The 26,398-nt window shown below is 58.5% G+C and overlaps 1 protein-coding gene across 2 annotated transcripts in view; it reads right to left on the bottom strand.

The window, feature by feature from the left end:
* FAM53B (family with sequence similarity 53 member B) overlaps positions 1–26,398 on the bottom strand; it is a 77,994-nt gene that overhangs the window by 29,937 nt on the left and 21,659 nt on the right. For both annotated transcript variants that reach the window (XM_022568491.2, XM_089898319.1), the window contains exon 3: positions 25,163–25,941. In XM_022568491.2, the coding sequence (XP_022424199.1) occupies positions 25,163–25,941 (779 nt within the window). The remainder of the gene's footprint in view (positions 1–25,162; positions 25,942–26,398) is intronic.

Raw genomic sequence — 26,398 nt, forward strand, 5'->3', positions numbered from 1 at the left:
ATCTCCCTCGGGCACTGAAGGGCAGGAGGCTTGAGGGCAGAGCTGCCAGAGGGCTCTGCCTGGAGTCCTGCTGGGTCTGCTGCAGCCTCCATGCTGCACGGGACAGGCAGGGGTGGAGCTGAGGAGGGTGGCCGAGGGGAGAAGTACAAGACCACGGCTGCGGCCCAGGCTTGCTCCTGACCCACAAGTACCTCGACAGAAGTCCAGCTGCTGAACAACAGCACAGGCCCCCAAACAGGCCCCGGGGCCCAGAATGAGCACCCCACTCTCCCGCTGCCTCCTCTACCGGCCTCCCAGCCCGGCAGCTCCCTGGCTTCTTCCTCCGGGCAGTGCGGCGCAGTCAGCTAGCTGACTTCCTGCCCTGGGGCATGACCGCTCTGGAGAAGCGAGGCCACAGAGCCAGCTGGTGAGCCCCGCCGTGGACACGTGGCTCCGGCCCCTGGTCAGCAGACCCCGCGACCCAGCTCCTCCAACACCGACCCACAGTCCCTCAAGCAGCCCCTGCCGACCGAACCCAGAATGTGCCAGCCCCAGCGTCAGGATGACCTAAGCCTGGGGGCCGTTCTCAACCCAGGGAGCCTTCCCTCACTGGCTCCTTTATTCACCCCCATCCGTGAAGCCCCCACTGTGTGCCGGGTGCTGTCCTGAGCTCCAGGGGCTCAGGGACCAGCAAGACAGACCCCTGCCCTCCAGGATCCCCCTCCCAAAGGACATGGCTGGGAATTGCAAACCCGGCACAATTCAGACTCATCAAAATACGGTAAGAATGAGAACTTTTCCTAAGCTTGGAACAGTTTCCCCAGTTTCTTCATTTCCAGGCCTCTTTTCCATTTAGGTTCCGAGACTTACCCAAGTTTGTCCCTACAGAGGGGAAAAGCATCCACTTCCCAAATGTTTCTACTCAGTAGGTCTGAGCCATAACAGTGCTTAGAGGGTGCATCACTCACACAGCACGTCCGCATCCAGCCCCGGGGGCCCTGGGCGGCACGAGGACGCGCCCTGTGCACACTGCTGCCCAGTGGCAGAGGCTGTGGCCATGCCCTCTCTGCCATGGGCTCTGGAGAGTTCTCAGAAGGCGCCTGGTCCAAAGCTGCCCTCAAATCTGGTCCCAGCCCGCCAGCCCTGGTGACAAGCTGCTGGGTGACTGCGGCACAGCCGCTTCCCTCCCCTGGGCCTCAGCGGCTTCGCCTGCAGTTAAGGGATTGAAGGCGGCGAGCGAGGTTTGGTGTCTCCGGGTGCCGACACGCCAGGGTTAACACCAGGAGTCTAGTGCTAGTGGGAAAGAGGGGTGTGTGTTCCCAGGGCCACGGGGAAGCACGGTGGCGCAGGGCTGGAGCTGCTGATTCCCAGCTCCGGGCCCCAAGTCCTTCAGCGTGGGGAGCAGCAGGACTCCCAGAGGAAGGCTCTGGAAGGACACATGCTCTTTCTAGATGAGACTCGCAGCCGAGTCCCCAGGACACAGGCCCCACCTGTCTCCCCCCAGCCCACGGCTGCACACAGGCTCAGATGCCCTACGTGGGCATGGGCTCCACCAACCAAATACTTCAAGGGTCTGCAGACAGAAGGGCTCATCCTCCCTGGGGCGCCCAGTGCCCTGGCCACGAGCAGACTCTGACGACAGCCCTAAGAGGGAAGAGCCACGTGCTCTTGAGGCCAGGACAGCACTTTCCAATCAGGTCCCCCCGGGGGCCCTGCAGAGAACTCAGCTAAAAGGAGCCTTGGGGGCTGCCTGTCTGCACCTCAAGTACCCCAAACACTGTCCTGCTTTGCTCCTCGAAACTACTTAGGTCGATGATTTCTATGCCCACTTTGGGGAGTGGAGCCCCCTTCTAGCTCACACAGGCTTTGATGAGTTTCTCTGAGGAAGCCCCACACTCAAGGCCAGCAAGTGATGTCTTCTGGATTTCGGGAAGAGCTGTACCTGCGGCCGGGGCGGCTGGCTTCCTCTGCACCAGGAAGGTTGGGTACGGCAAGAAGGGCCCTGCTTGGGGCCTCTGATGCCCTCTAAACAGGGGCATCTACGGAGCCAAAAGCAGATGGGCGCTGCCAGGGGTCCCGGCAGCCAGGCCTCCCTCTCCGCCCTCTACTTTCAAGCGGTTCTGCCACCAGCCAAGGAGGGATGGGCTGCTGGTCCGTCGCTAGGGTCCCAGTGGGGCGGCGGCATCAGGCTAGGAGACAGGCAGACCTGGGCGCTCAAGGTCCTCTCTTGCAGCCACGTCCTTCCTGTGTGGCCTTGGGCAGGCCCTCCACCTGAGCCTCACTCTCCTCATCTGTAAGCTGGGCGAGCAGAGCCCATCTCAGAGGGGTCCCATGAGGAGGAAACAGGCAAGGCGTGCGAACGTACTTTGTGACTCTAATGTGCTGGTTGGATGGGAGCGGTCCACATCAGGCCAGGTCTGGAACACCTGTCGTCCAGTTCAGGGCCGGTGCCAGTTGGATTCTCCAGCTTATGTTTTTACATTAACCAGCACTGGCCAGAGGCTCAGGTGGCAAACCGCAGGGGCGGGGTTCCCCCTGGCAGGCTTCTGGTGGTTCCAGTCAGCACCCTTCCCAGGCTGAAGCCTGCCAGGTCAGTCTGTGGACTCAGGAAGGATGGATGCTCAGAACCATTAAAGAAGCCACAGGAGGGGCTTCCCTGGTGGCGCAGTGGTTGAGAATCTGCCTGCCGATGCAGGGGACACGGGTTCGAGCCCTGGTCTGGGAGGATCCCACATGCCGCGGAGCAACTGGACCCGTGAGCCACAACTACTGAGCCTGCGCGTCTGGAGCCAGTGCTCCGCAACAAGAGAGGCCGCGACAAGTGAGGCCCGCGCACCGCGATGAAGAGTGGCCCCCGCTTGCCGCAACTAGAGAAAGCCCACGCGCAGAAACGAAGACCCAACATAGCCAAAAATAAAAAATAATTAAATAAATAATTAAAAGAAGAAAAAAGAACCCACAGGACACCAGGCACCAGCTAGGCTGCCACACCTTCCTTATTTGGAAAGGATGGAAACTCTTGGGTGTAATCCTAAATAAAAAGGCTCATATCATTACCAAAGGAAATAATTACAAAGCATTAAATGATAAAAACACGCTGTGAGCTCAATGCTGTGCCTGTCACCCAACACTAAGGTGCTCAGAAAAAGATCTTAGAACAAAGGACCTGAAGCCTTGGGCCCGCCTGGCCCTCCCAACCCCTGGGTCTGAGCACTGATGTTCCCTCCACACTGGGACAAAACAGGACTGCAGTGGAACTTGGTCTCTGGGAGAGGGGCATTTCTGATCGGCTGCCACACAGGGACGATGGGAAGGAAGGGATGCTCCTGCAGACAGGGCTTCTGGTTCCCAGCAGCCATAAGGATGGTGGCCGGGACGGCAGGGTGGTGAGGGCTCATTTTCCACTTAGAGCAGAACAAACAGAAGTGAGTTACTGGAAGGCAGACTCTCCCTGATTCATCTCCCTGAGGCCCCCCTCCAGGGCCGGGGCGGTGCAGCACATGCCCGGGGGAGAAAGCTCATCCTGTTACGTGCACGAGTGCCCTTCCCAACCAGGCACAGGAGCGATGGCAGGAACTCGCTCCCTTCCGTTACCGGCATGATCAGGGCTGACGAGGCACCGCATTTTGGGTGGGGCGGCAGGTGGCCCTGACGAGATGCTCTCCGCTCTGGAGGTCCTGGGTCTGCGAGCCAGCCACTTTGTAGGAGCCCTGTGGGCCTACCCACCCATCTACGTTTGGCCCGAGAAGCCCTGAGGGCAGGTTCACACCGGATCACCCTGGCTTCTTTTAAAAGCAAGACACACAGGAAGGGCACAGAGATCACTCTGACAACAGTCAAGACTGACGTGAGCCACAGGTCCCAAAACAGAGCCCAGGTTACATGAGCCCAAGGCACATAGGTCACAAGCTTCTGGGAAATCCCATGGTCACGGAGGGTGACATGGAATCTGAGCTCCAGGGCCTGGGACTGCTTCCCCAGTCCCTTAGTCCAGCAGCCCATTCATAACTTCAATGCCACACCGGACACTCCCAGCCAGACAGGCCACTGTGTCCTGCCACATTTAGGTGACAGGGCTGTTGAGAAGCTCAAGGGCACAGTCAGCCCCCATCTCCCACCCACACCCAACGACCATCCCATGATGACGCCCCCTCCCACACGGCAGACAGCCCGTTCTGAGTTCAGCGTTTGGGGCAAGACCCGCTGGGCTGGTGGGGAGCCCAAAACGCACAGACCTCTTGCATGGCAACAAGAAAAGCAGGGGCTCCGTGGACTTGACACATCTCCCCTCCCGTGCACCTTGAGGCCAACACCATGGGACAGTAGATGCTGAGGAAAGGGGAATGCGAGAACCAGCCAGCACTGGGATTCTCGGAGACAGCCCCTCCGTGGGGGCACCTGGCCCTCCAGGTGATGACCCATCGCCAGCCAGGGCACCACTCAGCGGCAGAACTGGGGCTGGGCCAGGTGCGAGCCACCCCCGGCCGCAGCCCCATCAGCTACTGCCCACACAGCCAGCCGCTGGGGTCGCTCAGGCCGCCTCCCCACGGAAAGCCCTTCTGCTTCTCTGCCCATCATCTCTGCCCTGCTACCCGTGCTTCTGGGCTTCTGAGCACTGACTGTGACGTGGCTTCTTCACCCCTGCTGACTGCCCACACGAGGGGAAGCTTCTGGAGAACAGGGCCACCTGCCCCATGCTGTGCGCTCAGCGCTGAGAGCAGGGCCAGCAGAGAGCAGGTACACAGCGAGCAGCAACGGCCCCGGAATGAATGGGATGCATCTGAAGGGAACGGGGTCCCGCTTCTATTCTTCCTACTCTGCAGCACCAGCACGCTGCCCAGCGCACAACAGGTCCCCAGAGAGAGGTGCTGGATTGAACGGATGGTGAGAGAGATACCCTTGAACATGGATCCTACGTGGGAACAAACCAGCCCGAGACCCAGAGGAGCAGACCCGACGGAGGCGGCACTTTTGGGTTTTCTCACATCAGACGCACACCCTGGCTCTACTGGTCCAGCGTGGAAGCAAAAGAGGCCCCGCAAACAAGCATGTCCTGAATGAGCGCAGGGGCCGGGGGCTCCGGGGAGCACGCTGTGGTGGGTGTGCAGGCGTTCCTGGGCACTGCGGCCCTAAAATGGAATGGTTCACTTAAGAGAAAATTACACGGTCAAACCAGCTCCCCGGACTCATGTGCAAGCTATTCGTAAAGAACAAAACCGAAACAGCAGCAGGGCCCTGCCCCGTCGGCAGCCCCGCTCCAAGTCCGCGGTACTGGGCTCACACTGGAAATGATTCTTGAGCTTGGATGGGCTGGAAACATCTGGCCAAGTTATGCTCGGTGCAGCCAGGCCAGCTCAGCTCCTGCACTCAGGCCAACGAGCCCCCGGAATGGATGACGGGATTGATTAAATCCCATGAGGCGTGGTGTCCAAGCTGATGGAGAGCGTTCTGTGGTGCCAAAGGGAGAACAGCATCATCACAAACTCATGGTACAAGAGAATCAACATGTTCACCACAGAGGTTGGACCGAACAACCCCAAAGAATTCCATTCCATTTTGCACAGGGCCAAGCATTTTGTGGTCACCTTTTTTTTTAAACCATGTCTGCTTCTCTTATTGGATAGAGTGAAAAACCAGTACTAGGCTCGTATATTTCCTGTCTTAATAAGTGGTATTTCTTTCATTATTTCTTGTCATCATTCCCCACACGGTATATGTGAACCCGTGGAATCAATGGACTCCTGGGCTGGAAGGGGCATCAAGGGTCTCCATTCAGTGTTACAGCTGTTTAGAAAAAAGACTGCAAGGATCTACACCAAACACTCAGTGACGGTATACCTGCGGGTGGATGTCAGAGGAATTTCACTTTCTGTGTTTTTATATTTCTGAACTGTAATTTTTTTACCTTCTGAACTTCAAATCTCTTACATGTATGCATTAACTTTGTAACCAGAAGAAACAATAAATAATGAATCTGGAAATTACCTGAGTTGATATGCAAGTGTTTGCCCCCATTCCAACAAGAATATTGCTGTATGCCATGAATTGACTGTTACGTGCCATTATGTCCTCAAAGTGAGACAGACATCATCTAACTCCCTATCATCATACCTATTTTACAGATGAGGAAACTGAGGCTCAGGGTCCCACAGCCAGAGCCGCACCCGGCTCTGCCTGCTTCCAAAGGCCTTGCTCTCAGCCAGCCTGCTCCACAGCCTCCTGGCAGACTTGAGGGCTCCTGTCTCCCTGCCCCCTTTTCTACCAGGCCACTAAAAGCAGCTGCCATTCTAATCACAAATGATACAGAGACCACAGGACTGGCGGGGGGCACTCCGGAGGTGTCTTGGCCATGACTGGTGACTTCTCTCCCACAGGCGAAGAACCAGGTCAATCCCTGCCCTCATCCTCAGACTGTCCAGTGCAGGGGAAAGGGGCAGGCTGGCGGGAGCCAGGGGAGAGAGCTTTGCCGGACAGTAAACTGCAGAAAACACTGGTGTGTTTAGAGATGGGGCTCCTACGGCGCAAGCACGGAGACCTGGCCATCTTCTGTGCTACCCGGCACTGTGCCACCCCAGGAGGTCTCAGGACCAGAAGCCTGGGGTCACCTCTGCAAGGGTCCTGTGCCACAGATCCCACAACAGATGTCAGCGGGTCCCCTCCTGCCCACTGCCACAGGCCGGCCCTGATAACACGCTGATGGTGTTACCCTCTACAGAGGGTCGGCCCCACGTGGGCACGTATGTTCAGGCTCTGAGAAGCGCGCCTCAGCGAGACCTGCTCAACCGTGCGGGACCTTTGAAACCCTTCTGCACAAGCCCGGCAGGACAAGGGTCCACGCAGCCTACCTCAGGAGAGAGGCACGAAGGTGCACGCGAGGCCCCAAGAGTGGGCCAGGGGCAGGGCGACGGGGCAGGGAGGGGAGAGGCGCAGGCTGCCTGCAGCGGGGCTCCAGGGCTGCGTCCCTCCCCTCTGCACCCGCTCCCTGGCGGCACCCAGGACACCTCCAGCCTTCGGAGCCCGCTCCCTGCACCTCCTGAGTCTGCACGCGCTGGCTCAGCACACACGCCCAGCCAAACCACCTGGGCTCAGATCCCACCCCCGCCAGGGCCTGGCTCTGCGGCAAGTTACTCATCAAGCCTTTGCTTCCGTGCCCGCAGCTGTAACGCGGTGTGAGCTAGCAGCACCTGTCTCCCGGGGCTGATGCGTTAGGTGAGCTCATACACGGACGGCATTTCGAGAGGTGCCCGGAGCACACCGAGGGTCGGTGAAGGGCCTGCAATTTCATTATCATCACCCAGTGCCTCCTAGGGGCCCCAGAATGTTCCTGGGTCGTCAGCTGAGCACGTGCTTCATCCCAGCTAACTGCTGAGATGTCTGTCTCTCCCAGGCGGGGGCCGTCTGATGCCCACACACTCACCCCCAGCATCCTATACGCGGTGGGAGCGTAGCTTAGGTTGCTAAGACTTACAGGCTTTGTACGGTCTGTGAAGCTGAATGCTTCTTTGGAAAATCGTGGCCCCGCACCCCAACCCCGGTCTTCCTGCTTCTCGGCCATGGATACCCTTCAAGCGTGAGCGGAGTCGCCCACTGCATGGCCGCCCCTGTGGACGAGGTGGGGACGAGAGGCCTGCACGGAGCAGCTTCTTTAAGGAAGACGCATATCTTCTCATCCTCCTCCAGGCCTCATCTTCTCCTTGACAGCTTCACAGCAAGGCTGACGCCAACAGTGATGGTGGAAGTGGCTCCTGGTTGTACTAAGAACTTTCTGACCACATTCCTGGTCCCCGAAGGCGCTCCAGCCCTGGCCGCAGCCTCCCGGCTCCAGTTGCCTGTGGATTTCTCAGGCGTGGGGCGGCTCGGCCCTGGGATAGGCCGGCCTCTGTGACTGAGACTGAGGCGGAGCGCAGGCTAGGAGCCGCGGCCGTCTGAGGCTCTTAAACGTCAGAGCCAACCTTCCCACCCTTATTTTCACAATACTGTTCCAAAACCACCTCCCCGGGCCAAGTTCTATTACCACAAAGTTAATATCCTCTAGCAACTTCCGAGTTGGTTGTCTGCCTCGGGGGCCAGAACACATCTGGCCAGCAGAGAGATTTCTGGATCCCCACCAGGGTGAACTTTCTAGGCGTTTGTCTTGAGTGACGAGAACCTCTGCTGTCTGCATCTGAGTTTTGTTCTACCATCCTGGGCGGAACAGCCTCACCAAAATTCTTCGGGGGACGGGAGAAAATCGAGGGAGGGAGTGAAAGCAGGAGGAAATGAACAAGCCTCACTTTGGTCCACACTCTCCAAGCACGGCAGCGACAGAAGGGCAGCCTGGGAAAGACGGGAGTGCCGGGAGTGCACAGGCAACCCGGCCAACGCTTCCAGAGCAAGGCTGCTGGGAGAACGCAGCCTTTTCATTTTTAAGAAGGAATCGTGATTTTGTGCGCTGACGCAGGAGGAACGACTTGTTCTGACGCCAGCGCCCCAGTTAGCCAGAGCTCACCAGCTCCCGCAGCTCCTCTCTGAAGCTCCCTTGCCAGCGCCTCCTGCTTTTTTGTTTTGTTTTGTTTTTTTGGCCACGTGGCTTGCAGGATCTTAGTTCCCCAACCAGGGATTGAACGAGGGCCCTTGGTAGTGAAAGCGCAGAGTCCTAACCACTGGACCACCAGGGAATTCCCAGCACCTCCTTCTTAGTTTCCACTTGAGGAGCACGGGAAGGGGCCGCGCAGGGGAGAAGTGTGGACCCAGCAGAGCCTGAGACAATTGGGTGGCCCACGTGACATGACTGCTGGGATCATGGTGCTGGGCCCCTTCTAGGACTTGCGCTCCTTGAGAAATTGCCAAACGAATTCCAGTCGCTTTCCCAATGGGGAAACTGAGGCACTGGGTCATCTACATTAGGGGCTGGTAAAATTCTCTTGAAGGGCCAGAGAGTAAACATTTTGGGCTTTGAGAACCATGCAGTCTTTCTTGGAACATGAAAGCAGCCACAGGCAATAGTAAGAAACCGGCATGGCCGTGTGCCATTCAGACTTTATTTGCAAAAACGCATAATGGTGGTTTGCTGACCCTGATCCACATGGTTTGAGGGGACGGCTGTCACCACTCCTGGAAGGCACTGGCCATAATTGCAGAGCACCACTGAAGCCCACTTGGGAGGCCCCAGGGGTCCACTTGGTGGAGCTCTAATTAGAATATTACATCTATTATTATAAAATATTAACTCACACATCCCATACAGAACTCAACAGGTCTCCGTCCCCTGGGGTCCTGATCTGTCACAAGGGTGGACCCTACAGCCCCTCCTGGCACAGGCTCAAGGGCTGAGGGTCAGGGGAGGCCCAGGCGCAGAGGGGCTCACGGCTGCCCTCTGTCCCACCTAACACCTCAAGGAAGAAGAGAAGGCACCAGCAGACTGGAACAGAGGCGGATCCAGCTGCTCTGGACGCCCGGCCTCCAAAGAGGTTCAGCAGGGATTCTGAAAGCTGGGGTGAGGACCACATTCTGCCTGTGTCCTTCCTTCTCCCCACTGGCCAGCTCTGGGACAAGCCTCGTGGCCACCAGCCTGCACTGCAGGGTCTCTCTAGGGCCCGGGCAGTCAGGAAGGTCCGTGGAGGGAGGGGCCCTGCTTTTCCTCCACGCCAGCCCCTCATGCTGAGCCTCAGGTGCTGCTTCAGAAGCCCAGGGCTCTTTGTGTAGGTCCCTGGGCTTCATCAAGGCCACCACTGGTGTCCCAGCTTGGGCACTTACTCAGTGCCACCACTTCGATCTTAAGTTTCAGGTTTCGGTAATAATTCAATTTGATCCTACTTCATCGAGAATGGTGACAACTGTCACCTTAGACCGTCTAGACAGCTCCAACAGCTGGCACAGCGGGGACCAGATCAGGCTTCCCTGGAGATGTCACGTGAGATCCCAGCTGCCACCCCAAGACTGGACACTGACTCCTGAGCCTGGCCACTGTATTGTGCTCAAACAGAGCCCCAGGTGCCCAGGGCCGACGTGTCCCACCAAGGGCCCACCACAGCCGAGGAGGGGAGGCTCACTCCTAGCCGACCCTCAGCTCCTGATTCTGGCCTCCACTGGCCCTGACCCCCCCACTGTGGACACCTGAGATGATGGCATGGGCCTGGTGCCCCGAGCCCTGCCTGGCCCCCTGACGAGGAATGCAACAAGCCTGGATCGCACAGCCTTGCCACACCCAGCCTTGTGAGCCTGGCTGCCACTCGGAACCTCAGTTTCTTCTTCTGCAAAATGGGAACAGCAATTCTCACTTTCCGGGACTGTAATCAAGACAACATGTAACTACGTGAACGCAAGACTCATCTCTGTTCCACAGGGCGCAGTGGAGCACGGGGACACATAGGCACAGTGCAAGCACGCTGTCGCACACGGCAAGAGTCATCAGTGTTATCTTATCATTTACGTGTTGACCAAAGTTTCCAGGGGTGGGGCCCTGGCCACACAAGGTGCAGGGCTCCGGCTAAAGGTTCTCCACATGAACCAGGCTGTCCTCATTCCTGGGGAGAAGGGTCAGTGTGGGCAGGAGAATGACTAGGCAGGTGACCCAAACCAAGGCAGAAGGCCCCGCTGCCTCACTTGCTCTGCTCAGGAGTTTTATCACTGGCCTTCTTGGCTCCTAGGAGGAAAAGGAAGCCCTTTCTGACTCAGTTCATTTCCCTAAGGACAGACTTGGTCATCTTCCTTTTCCCCTGATGAACTTCCGTGTCTGGTGGGGGAGAGGAAGAACTCACCTGAGTGGCCTCGCAGAGGTCAACTCGGCCAGCTGCCCCCGCTTCTGCACCAGGCCCTTGACCCTCAGGCCTAGAGGAACCAGGCAAGGAATTCCCCGAAGGCTCTGGGCCCAAGCCGCTCAGCCTGCATGGGTGGGACTCCTACAGCCCCCCTTCTCCACCGAGGGCCACCGAATACATGGGCACAGCCTTCTCTCTCTGTCCTGGGGGTGGGGGGCCCCCTGCAAACCTACCCCCAGCCCGACTGGGGTTCAAAACCCCACCATCCTGTTCAAAACTATCCTTGGCTCCCCACGGCACACAGAATAAGGTCCCAACTCTCCGGACGGCTCTCGAGCCCCTCCACGCTCCATCCCAACCATTGCTGCAGCCAAACGGGCTGGTTTCTGGTCTGGGGAGCATCTCTGTGCCATGTCTCTCCTCTCCACTCCAGCTGAGGCGCAGCCTGAGTGGCAGCTGGGGCACCATGCCTGGGCCCACCAGAGAGCACCTCTCCCTTTCCAAGGAGCTGAGCCCTGCACACGTCACGGTGAACCCGCCACGTGCCCCTGGTCCCTACTGCTGATTCCCGGAGCGCTCCCGTGAGCGAACCAACTGCCGGTAAGTGTCTGTCCTGCAGTCATCATCTTATGTAACCCCGGCAACAGCCACTATGGATCCTATGTAACAGGTAAAAAGACCAAGGCTCAGAGGGAAGAGCTGCGAGCGCTGGTCATACTCTCCGGGTTTCCGCGTGATGATGTGTTTGCTGCTGTGACCCCCAGAAGGTTGGGGCCGAGTGTCCCGTCCGCTGCCGCAGCCCTGGAGCCCACAGGGGCCCGGCACATAACAGCTGCTTGCTAAGTGATGGCTGAAGGGATGAGCCCGGAATTGAATCCAAACCCTCAGAGGACACGGCTACCGCAGCCGCTCGCAGCTGGCTGCAGAGACACAGCTGCTCCCACCCGACCCCTCTGCAGCCTGCAAACTCCTTAAAGGTAAGGCCGGGGTCTTAAGCATGCTGGTCTCCCCTGAGACCCCGGTCCAGGCACTCGTACATAGCTGGCATTCAATCAATGCGTGCTGATTTGAACCAGCTCACAGGGTTGTTGCTGCTTGGAGTCGGAGGGCCCAGAAGGTTCCCATGGAGGGCGGGGCCGTGTCTGAAGTTCCCAGGCTGCTGAAACTGTAGACCCCACCTTCCTGTAAGTCCCTCCTGGCAGGGGGTGCAAACTAGAACCACAAATACAATTTCCAGGAAAACTGTGGTCAGGAGGCTGCCAAGCTCCAGGGACAGGACTGCTCGGGAACCACATTCTACCCCTGGGCCATTTCCCACCTGCCCTTGCACCCGCTGCTTGAGTGTTGGGGGCTGTGCAGCCCGCCGCCCCCAGGGACAGACCTAGAGCTGGTCAGCTGTGCAGAGCCTGGCTCGTGCTGTGCTCGGGGGGCGGGGGAGCAAATACACAGCCCGGTCATCAGAGAGCAGGACGGCAGCACAGAGACGTGACCCAGGGCGGGTGGCACCGCAAAGCCTACCTCGGCATTCCCACCCGGACCCCACGGGAAGGGCCCGCCTGGCCAGCCCGTCAGGCCCCGTCTGCTGCCGTTCCCCACCTCTCCCCCAGCTCTGCCTTGGCCACGTATCAGACCGAGCGGGGCTGCACAGGCACGATAACTCCAACAGAAAAAACACCTCGGAGAAGAAGGCAGGATCTCCCCCTCCCCACAGACCTGCTCCACAGGGGGCACAGCAGGGGAGCCTATGATGTCCCTGGTCCATGATGGAGCGGTACCTCGAGCATCCAAATGCTCCGTGGCTCCCGGTTCCCTGGTAGAGAGAGCACAGCCCCAGGGAACTTGAACGTCAGAGCAGGGCCTCTTGCCAGCCCTTCCTTTACCAGCTGGCGCCTGGGGCCTCGCGAAGGACAGGGTTTCTGAGTGGGTGGCAGAGCCGAGCCCCTTAAACCACGGCTGAGTCCCAGTCGCATCCCTCACGTCCCCATCCCAAAGCCTTCCTGCCTACCTAGGCCATGAGCTCCGGAGGCTGACGGCTCGGCCACCTACTTTGGTGTGGCTTTGAGCAAATGCTCGGTCCACTACAGGAGCCACCTTCTACCTGTGGCCGCTGAGCACTGGACAAGCGGCCAGTCCGAGTTGAGATGTACTGTAAACGTGACACACATCCTGAGCTTGGAAACTCGGTGTTAGAAAAAGGAAAGAAAAGCACACATCTCCACTAACGACTGATTCCTATCGACTGCACGCTGAAATGACACTGTTTTGGATATACTGGGTTAAATAAAATATATTATTAAATTAATTTTACCTGTTCCTTTTTTCTTTTTAACTGTGGCTACTAGAAGATTTAAAATAATCTCTGTGGCTCCTATTCTGTTTCTGCTGCACGGAGCTGAGACTCAGTTATGGCCCTTAAACTGGATAAGATGCGTCGACCTCACGGGGCTATTCTGAGGAGAAAATTCGATGGGTGCGTCTCCTCTGCAAACCCGCTCCCACCCCGCTGGCCAGCAGTCAGCAGCCCCACAGCTGCTGCCTCTCACTCCACCTGTGTGGCCACAGGCTGCCCTCTGAGGCCCCTGCGACCCCATCCTCCGCTTCAGCCTCCCGGCCCCTCTCAGGCCTCCAGGCGGCGGGCTAGGCGGCCTGCTGCTTCCTTCACTGGGCTGCCCATCCAGCTAGTGACAATGACTTCAAGGCCACAAGAAGTAATAAGTCAAAGAAATAATAACGATGACAGTGGTGATGACACTGATCCCAGGGCCAACATTTCCTGAGGGCGTCTGTGCACCAGGCCTGCTGCAGGCGCTCCCACAAGCTCAAACCCCACATCACACAGAAGAGGACACGAGGGCCCAGAGCGGGACAGTGACTTGCCCAGGGCCACCTGGCTGGCGAGTGGTACACCAACACTCCACGCCAGGCCCAACTGGCCCCGGAGCCCAGAACCCGCCCTTCCTCTCCTGCCATCCTAGGTGAGGGGCAGACGCGGGCGGGGGTATTTGCTCACAGCTTCCCCACGTGCGTCACGCTGAAGCTCTGGTGTCTCTGCCGAGGGACAGCTAACATCACACCAGTGCGGATGCCATCTCCCTTCTCTTGCCAAACACTTAATGCTGCGCCACCGGCCCACGCCTGCTGAAGTGCTCGCCCCAGACCCACTGCATCGTGCCGCTCCTCTCCTGGCCGTTTCTGAGCGCGACGAAAAAGGGTCTTTTCTGCCGCTGGTCCCCGGCCTGCATACTTGTTCCCATTTTTATTTGCCACCAATTCTTGGAAAATTCCATTGTCCAAGGCTGTTCCAGATTAAAGTGAGATGGAATCCCTCTAGGTGGATTAGACTTGTTTAAAGCTGGTCCCTGCTATCAAGGGGCTACGGGAGGGTGCGCTGGCCCAGAGTTGGAATGCAGTTAGGACCCTCTGCAAGACTGGACCATGGCACTGAGTCCCAGGCAGGATCCGTCCTTCCACAGGGGACACGTGATGCTCCAAGACAGAACGGCATGACGAGGGAGACCACCCAGATGGCCCACGAGGGCCCTCCCCTGGTCTCAGTATCTTCCTGGGGAACCCACATGAGAAAGGGGCAGACAAGAAATTTGGGGTGATAGGGTGAGAAGAGCCCCTCGTGTGAGTGTGATCACAGCCCCGGCCTGGCTGAGCCACTGGCACAGCAAACCCTCAACGCCCCCTTGCGCCTTGTTTGCCAAGTCATCTCAGTAAGGGGTTTGCTAGGACTTTTCCTTGTGGGACACAGAAGGCCCATTTCCCATGCCTCTTTTCCCCGTGTCCAGCCATGCCCACCATTTCAGAGGGAGAGCAGGACTCCAGGAGGGAAGGGAGACGAGTGCCCGAGGGCTGCGCCCAGAACAGCCTGGCTGGGGGTCAGAGGGGAGGCCGAGCAGGCCCTGGGCTCGGGCAAGTGCAGGACTGGCTGCAACCCCCTTCCCTCCCACAAGACGAGCCACTCTGGGGATGAGGTGGATGGCAGCGGCCAAGGGCTTAAGAGATCTTCTGGCAAATCACAAAAATGGGTAACGAAGGCTCTGCTTTGGGGGCTAAGAGGATTATTACAGGCTGTGATGTGTCCACCTGCAGGACATAACTGACGTTTTCTGGGCGCCTCCCCTCGGTATGGCAGAGCCAGACTGCAGGGCCAGTCTCCCTTGTGCTCCAGCCTTGTACTATGGAAGGACCTGGAACAGGACAGCTGGGCCGCACCGCTTGGGCAGAGCGGAAACACCTTCCTAGGGAGGCCCTGGTGCCGAAACACGGGACCTCTTCAAGCCTCCGGTGCCCTGGTTTACCAACCAGAAAACTCACAGCTCAAGAAATGCAAAGCCTGCCCAGGGGCTGGGAGGATGAGTCTGTTAGATGGTCTGATATTAGAATTTCGAGGCTACTTCATCAGTGCATGGGCCTAGTGGATATGATAAATAACAGTCATGCTTCCTGACAACGTCCCGAGGCCCTGGGCCAAAGCAGTCTGTGGTGAGAATGTCACCACCTCCACCTGACCTTCAGGAAACCCGAAGCCTAGTCCCAGCCTCGCCCAGGCCCATGGTTCCCCGGTGGTGGCAGGACCCACCCCAGCAGGGGCCCTCTGGAGAGGCCGTGGCCCACGGGCCGTGGGCGGCTGAAGAGTGGCTGGGGCTCCTGTCACTGCTCTGTCACTCGGCAAGCGAGCAGGCAGCCCACACCCAATTTTTCCCCCTGAAGAGGGAGGGGAGGAGCTCCCCCAGGGTGGATGAGGGAGACGGCACCCTGGAGGGGTGCCCAGAACAACCAATTCCCTCCCAACCGGGCTGCAAACACAGGCTGGTACTGTTAGGAGTTAGGAACCCCCTCCCCAGGGCCTGAGCGAGGCTGATGTGTGAAGATGTGGCAGCTGAACGCATCCCCCTCAGGGAGGCCTCTCTATCCCTCCAATCTGAAGCCGGCCACCTCCATCTCCTGTCCCCCACCCGGCGTTACAAACCACACCAGCCTGCTTTAGTTTCCTTATGGCACACAAATCGCCGTTGGAAATTATCTGGTCTGTGGTCGGCTTGCTCATTATCCCCCCTTTCTAGAAAGTAGTGGCGATTGTGTGTGTCTTGCAGAAATACCTCTGGGCCTGCGTGCGTGCCACCCAGCAGTCACCAGGGAAGTACCTCTGAGTGCAGACGAGGTGGTGGGGAGTGGAGAGGAGAGCAGAGCGGGCCCCTAGCGTCCTGGCCCAGGACACCAGATGGTACCGAGAGCAGCGGGCTCGCCTCGGTCTGCACAGCGTGGCCCACGGCCAGGGCCTAGGACACGGGAGCTGCGTGGAGGTGGGAGGGCAGGGGCTCCCCCAGGTGACAAGGGTCAGCTCAGAGCCCGGAGCTGCCCATCGTCTCGGCTCCAGGCCACTCCCGCTCTGCACTCTGCTCTGGAGCCAGGGCTCTGCCATCTGCCCACTGCAAGGCTACGTCCATGGGAGGGCTGGAGGAGGGGGCACGGCCGGGCACCGTCCTGTCAGCTTCCCGCGTCACTGCCCCCCAGCCCCACTCCTCGCCCGCGGGAGCAGTTTGGTCCCTTCACAGACTTGCTGCCAGTCTGCGGCTTTTCCAGCATCCACAGAGCCAACTTCTTCGCCCTCCCTCTCCTCAGCCCCACGGGCCTGCGGACTCCCAGCTGCCGGGCCTTCCAAAGGGCAGCCTCTTCCCGGGCGGGAGCAGCTGCCGGCCGTAGCCGCCTCCGTGATACCCGGCGTTCATGCCTCGGCTTCTCGGTTCTTCAGGAACCTGGTCAACAACCGTCCACAGCGACCTCTCTGGACACACGGGCTGGTTTCTGGCCCCGCCAGGAAGGCCCTGGCTAACCCAGGCAGCCGGCCCCACTCTCCACGCACGGGCTCTGTCAAGGGAACCGCTGCGGCACGGCCACCACCCTCTCCACCAAGATGAAACCGCGTTACAGGCCCCTGCGCTGTTTCAGGGAAGGCTCTGGGCCTGGTGGCCTCAGTGACATATTATGATATGAGCTCACTGCTACTGCTCACAAATGAAGCTTCTGGTGGTTGCCTTATATTTTAGAACCAACCATTTCTTTTGTTCTCCAAGACAGAAAAAAAAAGCCACCCCTCGCCCTCCCCAAAAGGAATTATCCAAGAGTTCTACTTCGCCCAACTTTCAAAGGAGGCCTTGTTAATCTTCCCGCCATAAATAGGCAATTAACACCCACTCCGAGTCCAGTCAAACCAAGTTCCTGCCGGCTTGGGGACGTGGCAAAGGGCTGGCTGGCCCTCCTGCATGGCATTTGCTTTCTTTAGTTCTCAACTGTGGCCTGAAGCTGCAAGAAAAAGGCCAGGAATTCAGGACGGCTGATTCCGCAAAAGTTTTACAGATAAATGGCTCATGTCAACGGGGATTCTATGTCGATGCCACGCCTGGGACAACGGAGGACTATGTTACAAAAGGCAAAACGGGCATAATTTCACCCTGTGCGGGTCCCCACGAAAGCCAGCGGCCTGTACAGGATAAAAGCACAGGTAGGCGGCAGGCGCGTCACCTCAGGCCCGGCTCATAATTAGTCACACGTCCGTTCTCAGCGACCCCGCTCCGTGCTTCCCTGTCTCCGGCCCTCCCAGGGGCAGACCCACAGGCTCACCGAGGGCTTGGAGCTCCTTCCGGGGAGGCGTTATCCCACCAGCCCCAGTAAGGACGCAGGGATAAGACAGGGAGTGCTGAAATCCTTCCGGGTTTCTCTCAAGCGGCCCCTTGCCCTGCATCCTTCCAGGCTGGGCTGAGGTCACTGCACTCTGTTAGTGGATTCACAAAGGCCACTGCAGGCCCCTCATTTTCCAGAGACTCTGCCTCAGCTGATGTAAACAGACCAGATGCGGCACAGCTTCGACGCGACCCAGTGTGACAAGCCTTCAGAGCTGTGAGGGCATCCTCCTGCGGCCCTGAGCTGCCCCGCATTCTCCAGCCAAGTCCAAAATAGGGGACCCAGTTTCAAGTGGACAAGGACGGAGAAGCTTCAGCAAAGGAGTCGGAGGCTTGGAGGCAGGCGTGACGAGAAAGGGTAGGAATTGGTTTCCTCAGGGTGGGAAAGGGCAGCCTGGGCTGGCAAAGCACTGATACATAAGGGTTTGGGGGCGGGATGGTCTCAAGGACACTTGTGGAAACAAAACGAATCATGGTGATCAGCTATACTTCTGTTCTACTGAGAACAGATCATGAAGAAATACAGCCAAAGTGAGGGCTGCAGGTGAGATAACAAAAGGGACTTACGATCAGCAAACTCTAAACACGATAGCTTAAAGACAGTTATCTCTGGGGATTAGGGTGACTGATTCTCGGCCCAGTGAGGTCTGTGACTTGGAAGCTAATGACAAGATCAACGCCCTGGCTGGGCCTGTTGGTCGCGCCTCCAGAACATTTCAGCCCCTAACCGGAATCAGCGTGGCCCCTGCCCTGGTCTAGCCCACGGTCCTATCTGCCAACAGCTCCCTGCCTCCCCCACCCCTCAGTCCACGCTGCTCCCCGCAGCCAGGAGCGTGAGGGCGGGGCTGTCACTCCCCTGCTTAAAACTCTCGGACGCTTCCCCCTGCGCGCAGAATAAAAGACAAACATCTTCGGAGGACCTACGGAGAAGGCCCTGCACTCGGGTCCCCTGCCCCCACCATCCGCTCTGCTCCAGCCACACGGGGCTCCTCCCAGCCCCCTCCGGACTCCGACCTTGGCGCACACACTCGTGCAAGCCCCCGTAGCCACCCCACCTGCACTCTTCCAGGGCCGCCTCAGGGCTTATTTCCATGGTCACACGATTCTAAGGCACTGTGAGAACACTCTGGAAGCCTGGCCTCTTTTAAATGCTACCGGGGACCACAGATGCCCAATGCACACAGCAGGTGGACAGGGCACTGACAGCCACACCGAGTTCCTGGCCATTCACTCTGCTGCCCAACACAAGACTTCAGCAGGGACGCGGAACCACCATGCGTGGGGACTTGCCTTGGAAACATCCAACACAACACAGTAGACGTTTTCCAGACGTTCCGCACAAAGCAGGGCCGGAGATGTCCTCAGATGTGCCTCCCACAGGCCCACAGGCTGTGGGCTCCTGGGGCAGGGCGTCCGCCTCCTGCCTCCATGTCTGGCACGGGAGAGCAGGGCCTAGCCAGTCGAGGGTGCCCCAAGCTCATGCGGGGAGCTGGAGGGGCTCCCGCCTGGGCACCTGGGTTATGAAGCAGAGGCCCCATCCAGAAAGCCCTGGGCACCCCCAGAGCTCTGTTGCCTCAAGCACCCTTCGGCTCAGAGAGGCTCTCAATTAAAGCATGGAAAATCACCAAGTGGCGTTAAAAGCTGCCTTCCTGGCATGTCCCCAGTTGAACTCCTTCTATTTTTCTTTTCCCCAGGAGATCAAAGCTATTGTGTCAACACTCGGCCCTGATCCGAGTGACCTTAAGCAGATTGCTTATGCAACCTGGTGGCTGTGCCTGGGACACAAGGAAGGATCCAGGGGTCTGAATAGGGGTTTCCTCAAATTATGAGACCCCCATCAGGGGTTCTGTGGTGTTTCTGAGAGGAAGGAAGGACTAGAGAGAGCTGAAACTATTCTCCCGCCCCGGCCCTGCCCTGCTCCACGGCTGCAGGATCACGACGCCCCTGTGCCAGAAGCAGCAAGCCCAGCTGGCCGCTGGAGCCCATGAGACAGGCCGCAGGGTGCGGCTCTGACGTGAAAGCATCATCCCTGGCTGGATGCACGCCACGTGAGTCCTGCCCACACCCATGAGAAACAGGAACTGTCATTCCCATTTTACAGACAAGAACATGGAGGCTTACAGAGGGTGACCTGCCCAAGGGCACACAGCTCAAAACAGTAGCAGAGTGGGGAACTGAGACCCACCTGACACCGGAGCTCACACTTTCTCCTCTACGCCGCCCTCTGTGTCCCGCGAGTGCCAGCTACCTGGAAGGGGCACCTGGGGGCAGATCACAGCACAGGAGGAGCACTGAACCCGGTCCTCCCAGCCTCCTCAGGAGCCGCGTGGCTTTGCGCACTTCACCAACTGTCCCGGACTCTCGAGTGAGGGGTGAACAAGAGCAGAGGTGGCAGATCACTTAGCAGCGGCTGCCAAGGTCACGGAGGGGAAGATTCTAGACTTCCTCTGAGTTCAACCAGAAGGACCACCGCAACTGACCAGCAATGTCTGTCAAGAGCATGGAAGGAGCTGCCACCCTTGGCATCCACTGCTCTGATGGCCTGGGTCTTAAAGGCTCTCTTCCTTTGTTCAAGCCCATCCTGTTTCCTCACAGGAAGCAACTATTCCCATGTGCCCACAGTGGTTCTGCCTTTACTTTTATTTAGCATTTATGTCATCCCAGTTGGAATCCCAGGGCTTTCCATGACTATTCCTCAAAGAGCTTAACACCCATCTGCATTCTGTGCTGTGAAGGGCGACCCACCTCTCAACTCCTCTGCTTGCTGTCAGCACAGTTCCCCAGGCCAGCAGGAAGGATGCTAAGGGTGCAAAGGGGCAGGAAACTGGAGCCAGTGAGGTGGCTGGCCGCTAGCAGAGGGGACAGAAGGCCACAGAGGCTCAGGCAAGCCAGGCCTGAGCCCAGGACTCCGCCAAGAGAAAGCACAGCTGGCCTGCAGCTGCCAGGGTGTGAGGGCCACCCCTCGTTACAGGCAGGCCCCGCCAGCACACAGGCCAGAGCGGGCCTCTCCCAGGGACGACCCTGCCAGCAAAGAGGCACGAGTTACCGATGAGTGTCACCCTTCAGAGCCCACGCGGCCCTGGCCAACCTCCTCTCCTGGACTCGTCCGCAGGACCACGGCTCTCAGCGTAGTTTCTACCTCATGCTTCTTTCCTACCCCAAACTGCCCCCGGCCAGCTTTCACCGGCCCCTCCAACATCTGCTAACACAACAGTTGCTGCCTGTTCTGAGGCCTGCTCTGGGAGCTTCGGGGGCTCAGTGTGTGGGCAGCTGCAATCAATCAAACCTCTGTTCCAGCATCCTGACCCCTCCTCACAAACGTCTCCCTTCTGTTGGAAGCACTGCTGAGAAATACAATTTGTTGCTCTTTCAAGCTGACCAGCTTGGAGTTAAAAATACAGCAGGGCCTATGACACCCCGGGCATGGCGTTCAGCGGGTAATCCTTGATTGTCGCTTTTTTGCTGAAATCTTTGCTCACACACATGCGATCCATGTCTAAATGGCCACGCACAGCCCGGGTCTCACTGGGAGTCAACCAATGCTTGGTGGTCAAACCAGGTCTCAAAAAAGCAGTAATAAATAATGTCAGCACAAGTCCCGCTAATAAACAACTCACAGGCTCAGGCTGGGCCCTGCCCTCAATGGCACACACTGTCATTTTGCAAAGAGGAGGCTGCAGCTTCACACAGAACACCAGGCAGAAAGCGCCTCAACAGACCACGCGAGGAAAGCTGCGTGCGGAGGTCAGCAGGACCGGCCCTGGCACGCACGAGGCAAGACTGACCCCCGGGCCACCTCTGAGCATCTGGCTCTGTGGAACGAGTGGCTGCAGTCACGGTTACAGGGAGGGAGGGCCTTTCGGGGCCAGGTCCTTGCGCCATCCCTCCCCGAGGGGGCCTCCTCTCTACAGTCGCCCTCCCTCACTCAGGACCCGGCTCCCTGCCTGAGAGCCGGGCACTCAGGCTTTAAGAAGCGAAGACAATCTGAACGCAATTCTCACCAACCCCCTCCCCCACTGCTGCGAAGGACAAGAGCCACCGCTGCTGCCAGCTGGGAGCTGTGCCCGGAGACCTGGCTGGGAGGGCAGGGCACCTGCAGGGGCGTCGGGTGGGCTCCTGGGGTCCCTTCCATCCTGGTACCACGGGTGACAGACATGAGACAAGAACGCTCACACATGCCAGCCTCCTCTGGCAGGTGGCGATTCTGATTCTCTCCCCATTTCACAACCCCCAGCTCCAAAACATGGAGTTTACCGCAGGCTGCGCAGGGCTGCAGGGCAGGCCTCCTTCCCATTTTCAAAAGAGAAGGATGAGGCAAGAAGAGGAACCAGCAAGAAGAAATAAGTGGCAAGGACAGAGAAGGGAGGGTAAAATCAGAAGGAAGGAGACGTCAGATAAAGAAAAGGGGAGTCTTCAGAACGTCACCCTCCAGGCCCAGTTCTGCCTCTGGAGATGCCCAGAACAAGCCCACGCCTTCCCTCCCAAGCCCTGCCATCACAACCACCAGTATCTGTCAGCGCTCCCTGGGCCCACATGCAGGTGATGTGTGTGTAGATAAAGACTCACACGTGTATCAAAAGATATCGCAGATACACACATTTATACACAGACATCCATACATAGCTACACACATACATACATGTGCACACACACTGACACATTTACACAGCATACACACACACACGCACACATGCGCACATATGTGACTTCCCCTATTCCTCCCAACAGTCCTATGTTGGTGGTGGCGGCAGTGCCGGTATTATCTGCTGCACAGAGATGTTAAGCAATTTGCCCAGGGCTGCCAGCCTCCTGCCCCATCTCTGAGGCCTTCTGACTTGTCAATGCCCCGCCCCCCCAAGTGAGGACCTAAAGGTGAACACCGTGTTCCGGAAGGGTCTGTTTCCTCAGAAGGGGCTGGGAGGGACACAGCCCAGGGTCACATCTACCTCTCAAGGCCTCAGCTTCTAGCTCAGAGCCCGTACCTCAGAGCGGTGCCCACCCCAGGGCCTCCCTGTGTGCACGAGGACCTCAGGGCGTTTGGCCTCTCCTGCCCGCCTGACTCTCCCGGGGTCCCTCCCCGGTCCCTTTTCTGTGGCAGCCTGGAGAGGCTCTGGCTACCATCCTTGCTCTGGGCACTGCTGGTGCTCACACAGACCCCAGGGAGGTCCCAGCCCCGGTCAGCGCCTCTGGTGGCCGGGGTTTATCAGGGCTGCCCGTTGCTCCAAAGGTCTGACCGCAATGCACTCATTCTGCACCTTCAGCCCGAGTCTCTCACGCACCTGGGCCCAGAGCCCACGCACACGGGGGCTCCTTGACAATGATGCTCACGCGGAACCCCTCCCGCCAGGGAGGCAAACGTATAAAGCAAGATCAAAAGACCCACGAGACAGAGTCTGCGATCCGGCTGCAGGAAAGGGTAGCAGGACACAGAGAGCAGCGCTGACCCTCGGCACAAGCCGGCCTTCCCACGGTCGTGCAGACCCGCTCGCTTCCCGGCAGCTACAGATGTGGGTAAGAGCACGCGGAGGCCAGGGTGTGGGGGCAGTAAGTCCTGCACCAACCACTGCCTGGCTGCGAGCAGGTTTCCCCCCCCACCCACCCACCCCCACCCCACCCCCACCCCTGCACCCTCCTGCCCAGCAACAACACCACTCACAGGGCGCCGGCTGCAGGGCCCTACATGCTCCAGGCTGCATCCAGGGCTCTTCAAATGCATAGAGGTGGCCCTAGGCCTGTCTTTCAAGGCTCCGGGAGGAGGAAGGCCCACCTCCCGAGGCCATGAGTCACCTGGTGGGGGAGCCCAAGCAGGCGGCGCCCCAGGGGAAGAGGGCTGGCTGGGTCTAGAGGCTTGGTGGGGGGCGGCTCAGGGCCCATCCATCCCCAGGGCTCTGGCCGCAGCCCCTCGGCCCACACGCTTCCCAGGGGCCCCTTCTCTGCTTTCCCGGGACCCTGCCCTCTCCAGGCCTTGGCTGGGGAAAGACAGGCAGAATGAGGGCAGACTCCTCAGGACCTTGGAGGGCTGCCTGGAGCCAGTGAAGCAGTCCATACATCTGGGCACAGTCCCACGGGGCAAAATAGCTTCAAATGGTTTCTACCCAAGTGAGGACGGGAAATGTCTCCAGTGATGCCAGTGGTGGTATTCCAACCTGTGGCTAGTAAAATACAATTACACCTGCACGTTGTTTTTATTACCTATCTAGCTTATTAGCTAATAAAATAAGCTCGGCATTGAAAATTTAACTGAAGCCATTTATCGTACCCACAACTCAGGGCTCTGGGTTTCCTTCAGCAGTCACCCAAATCTGTTACCTTTCCAGCCTTTTTGCCTATTTACATTTCTCCAGGAAGGAAAATTCCACCTGCCTGTCCAACTTGAATGAATGTGTTCGATCGTTGTCTAGCTTGGACACCCCTGGAGAGGCACTGGGAGGAAGGGAAACTGACCACGAGGGCAGGGCCTGGGCTCTTGGACAAAGGTGACCAGAAAGGCTGGACTCAGGGGTCAGGTGGGTGGTCTAGACCAGAGATACCTGCACCTCTTCTTTTGGGGGGAACCTCTAGGCTTGGAGGGAGAACTAGAGGAGAAGGAAACGCCATAAACAGAAGCTGTATTTTCATTCTGAAATGAAAGGAGGCCCGGCTGAAAAAGCAGCACTGGCCACTGAAGGAAGGCAGTGGTGCCCGCCTGGGAAGGGGTGGACACGACGAGCCTGCCTGCACAGACGTGGCCGTACGCTCACGAGCGAGGCCAACCTCTCAGCGTCAAGCTAGTCCCCACTCCCTCAAGCCCAGCCGTGACAGATGCTCACATAACAAGACTAGAAAAGATAATGCTCAAACCGTGGCTCTGAGCACCCGAGGAACCCCTGGACACAGAAGCTAGAGCGCCGCGTTCTACCTACCACATCCATCTGTCCTCGAGTGGACAGGTGGTCACAAGGACCAACCCTGCTCCCTGGGCCTCACTGTCACGCTCTGATCCTTGGGACTCCGCAGTGAGAACCAAACGCAGGCAGCCCTCAGGCTTGGAGACTGTCCTGATGATGGCGTATTAACTCCAAGTTCACCTCATTCAGACCCATACCCAAGACCGGTGCTAGCGCGAGGCAGGGCTCCGAGACTCGGAGGATAAAGCACAAGCGACGGGGTGTGTGGCCAGAGGCCTCGCCTACAGCGAACAGCAGGGATGATGACACAGGTGGCACAGAGCAGAGTGATCACAATTTCTGGATGGTCTCACACTGTTGGCAGTTTAATCAAAAGAATAAGTGCCTCCCCCCATTTCTCGTTCTTTAAAACTAACACCCACGGCCCTGATCTCAGGATCAACATGATCTGAGTGACACTGAATCCCGGCCTGTGCCAGCAGTTCCTACGGCGGCTGCAGGGATGGGCCCCTGGGAGAGGCTCCAGAGAAGTGCCAGGAGGGGGACCACCAGTGTCTGGTGACGCTGGACTGCCCGATGCCCTGCCTCTCGCCATCTGTCTGCTCCTGTACCGCTAGCACGTGTGCAGAGGGAAAGAGCATTTCTGATTTTAAATGGAAAGAAATAGATGTTTCAAAAACAAAAAAAGGGGGGGCTTGATTTCATCTTTCACTGTATAGAATTTTTAAAATGAAGAAATTAACCCACTTCCTGGGCATTTCTGACACTGGCACCCTGCAGTTGCCCGGGACGGGCCAGGAGCCGTGGAGGCTCCGATGAGCACCTGGGTGCTTCTGCAGCATCTTCCAGCACCTTCTGGGGCTCTTACCTGCGCCATCTTGGCCAGGTCCAGGGAGGGCCTCTGCTCCTGCGCCTCCTCGGGGCGACGCCGCTTAACGCCGACCTTCTTGTCGTTAAGGACACACGGCTGGGAGCGGCTGCGGGAGAGCCCACTGGAGCGTCTGGCCAGCTCCGGCGTCGAGGCAGGGGTGCTGCTGGCTGAAGGGGGACAGTACTCCGCAAAGGAGAACTGCTCGTGCGAGCAGGAGAGGGACCGCTGCATGTCCAGTCGGGCCCCGCCCACGGGGCTCGGGTCGGGGCCCCAGATGTCGCCTGCCTGTCTGCAGGTGGCCGAGCCCGGCGCCCCCTGGCAGGGCTGACCGCCAAATCTGTGGTGAAGTCCCGCCTGGTCGTAGGGCGAGGAGAGCACGTTGGCGCGGGACGGGAGGCTGAAGCTGGAGCTCCTCTGCATGGTGCTGAAGCCGTTGGAGTAGCGCTGGACGCTGCCCCCGCTGTAACAGCGCCTCTTTTCAACAGGAGTCCAGACTTTGGACCCCAAGGGCCTCCACGATGTTCGGCAGCTGGACATCTCGTCGGAGAAGGACAGCGACCGGCACTGGCGCTTGCTGGGGGGCGCCGAGGGGTTCCCGTTGTGGTCACTGAGGCTGAGGTCTTTGATCAGGTTGGTGACCGCGCAGGCAGTCGCGGCCTCCCGGTGCCACAGAGCGCTGTCCTGACACTTGTCGGGCAGGCACTCCCAGATGCTGGCGCTCGGCTGGTCGATCTGAAGAGGGCACTTCCTGTCCAGGTCTCGCCATCTGTCATTTTCTGGTTTGTAAATGACAAAGAGAAACAGGATTTGAGAAGGCCTTCGCGCCAGCCCTCTGTCTCCTCACCAAGAACCCGTCTTAAACAGGATGTTAGAGCCAGAAAGGCCCTTAAAAGCCATCCAGTCCAACCTCGCTTTACAGATGAGAAACTGAGGCTCAGAGAGGGGACATGAGTCCCACGGTGCTGAGTCAGAAGCAGGGCAAGGTCTAGGATCCAGGCAGCCCCCAGGACTCCTGAGACGGTTTCCTTTCCAACATACCATACTGCCTCCCAGGGAAGTCCAAAGCACTACTGTTCACCCCAAAGGCTTCTCATTTTCTAGAAGGGAAACTGACTTGCCTCACCCCTGCCCTGGCCGGCAGCAGAGTGGGGGCAACGTGTCTGTTACGTCCCATCTTAGGGCTCTGCTGCTCTGGGGATGGGACTCGACGCCCTGGCGGGAAGACCACAACCA

This window comes from Delphinapterus leucas, chromosome 16 (genome assembly GCF_059928025.1).
Source record: "Delphinapterus leucas isolate spDelLeu-1000000601 "Yukka" chromosome 16, BTC_Dleu_Yukka2, whole genome shotgun sequence".
Lineage (NCBI taxonomy): Eukaryota > Metazoa > Chordata > Mammalia > Artiodactyla > Monodontidae > Delphinapterus > Delphinapterus leucas.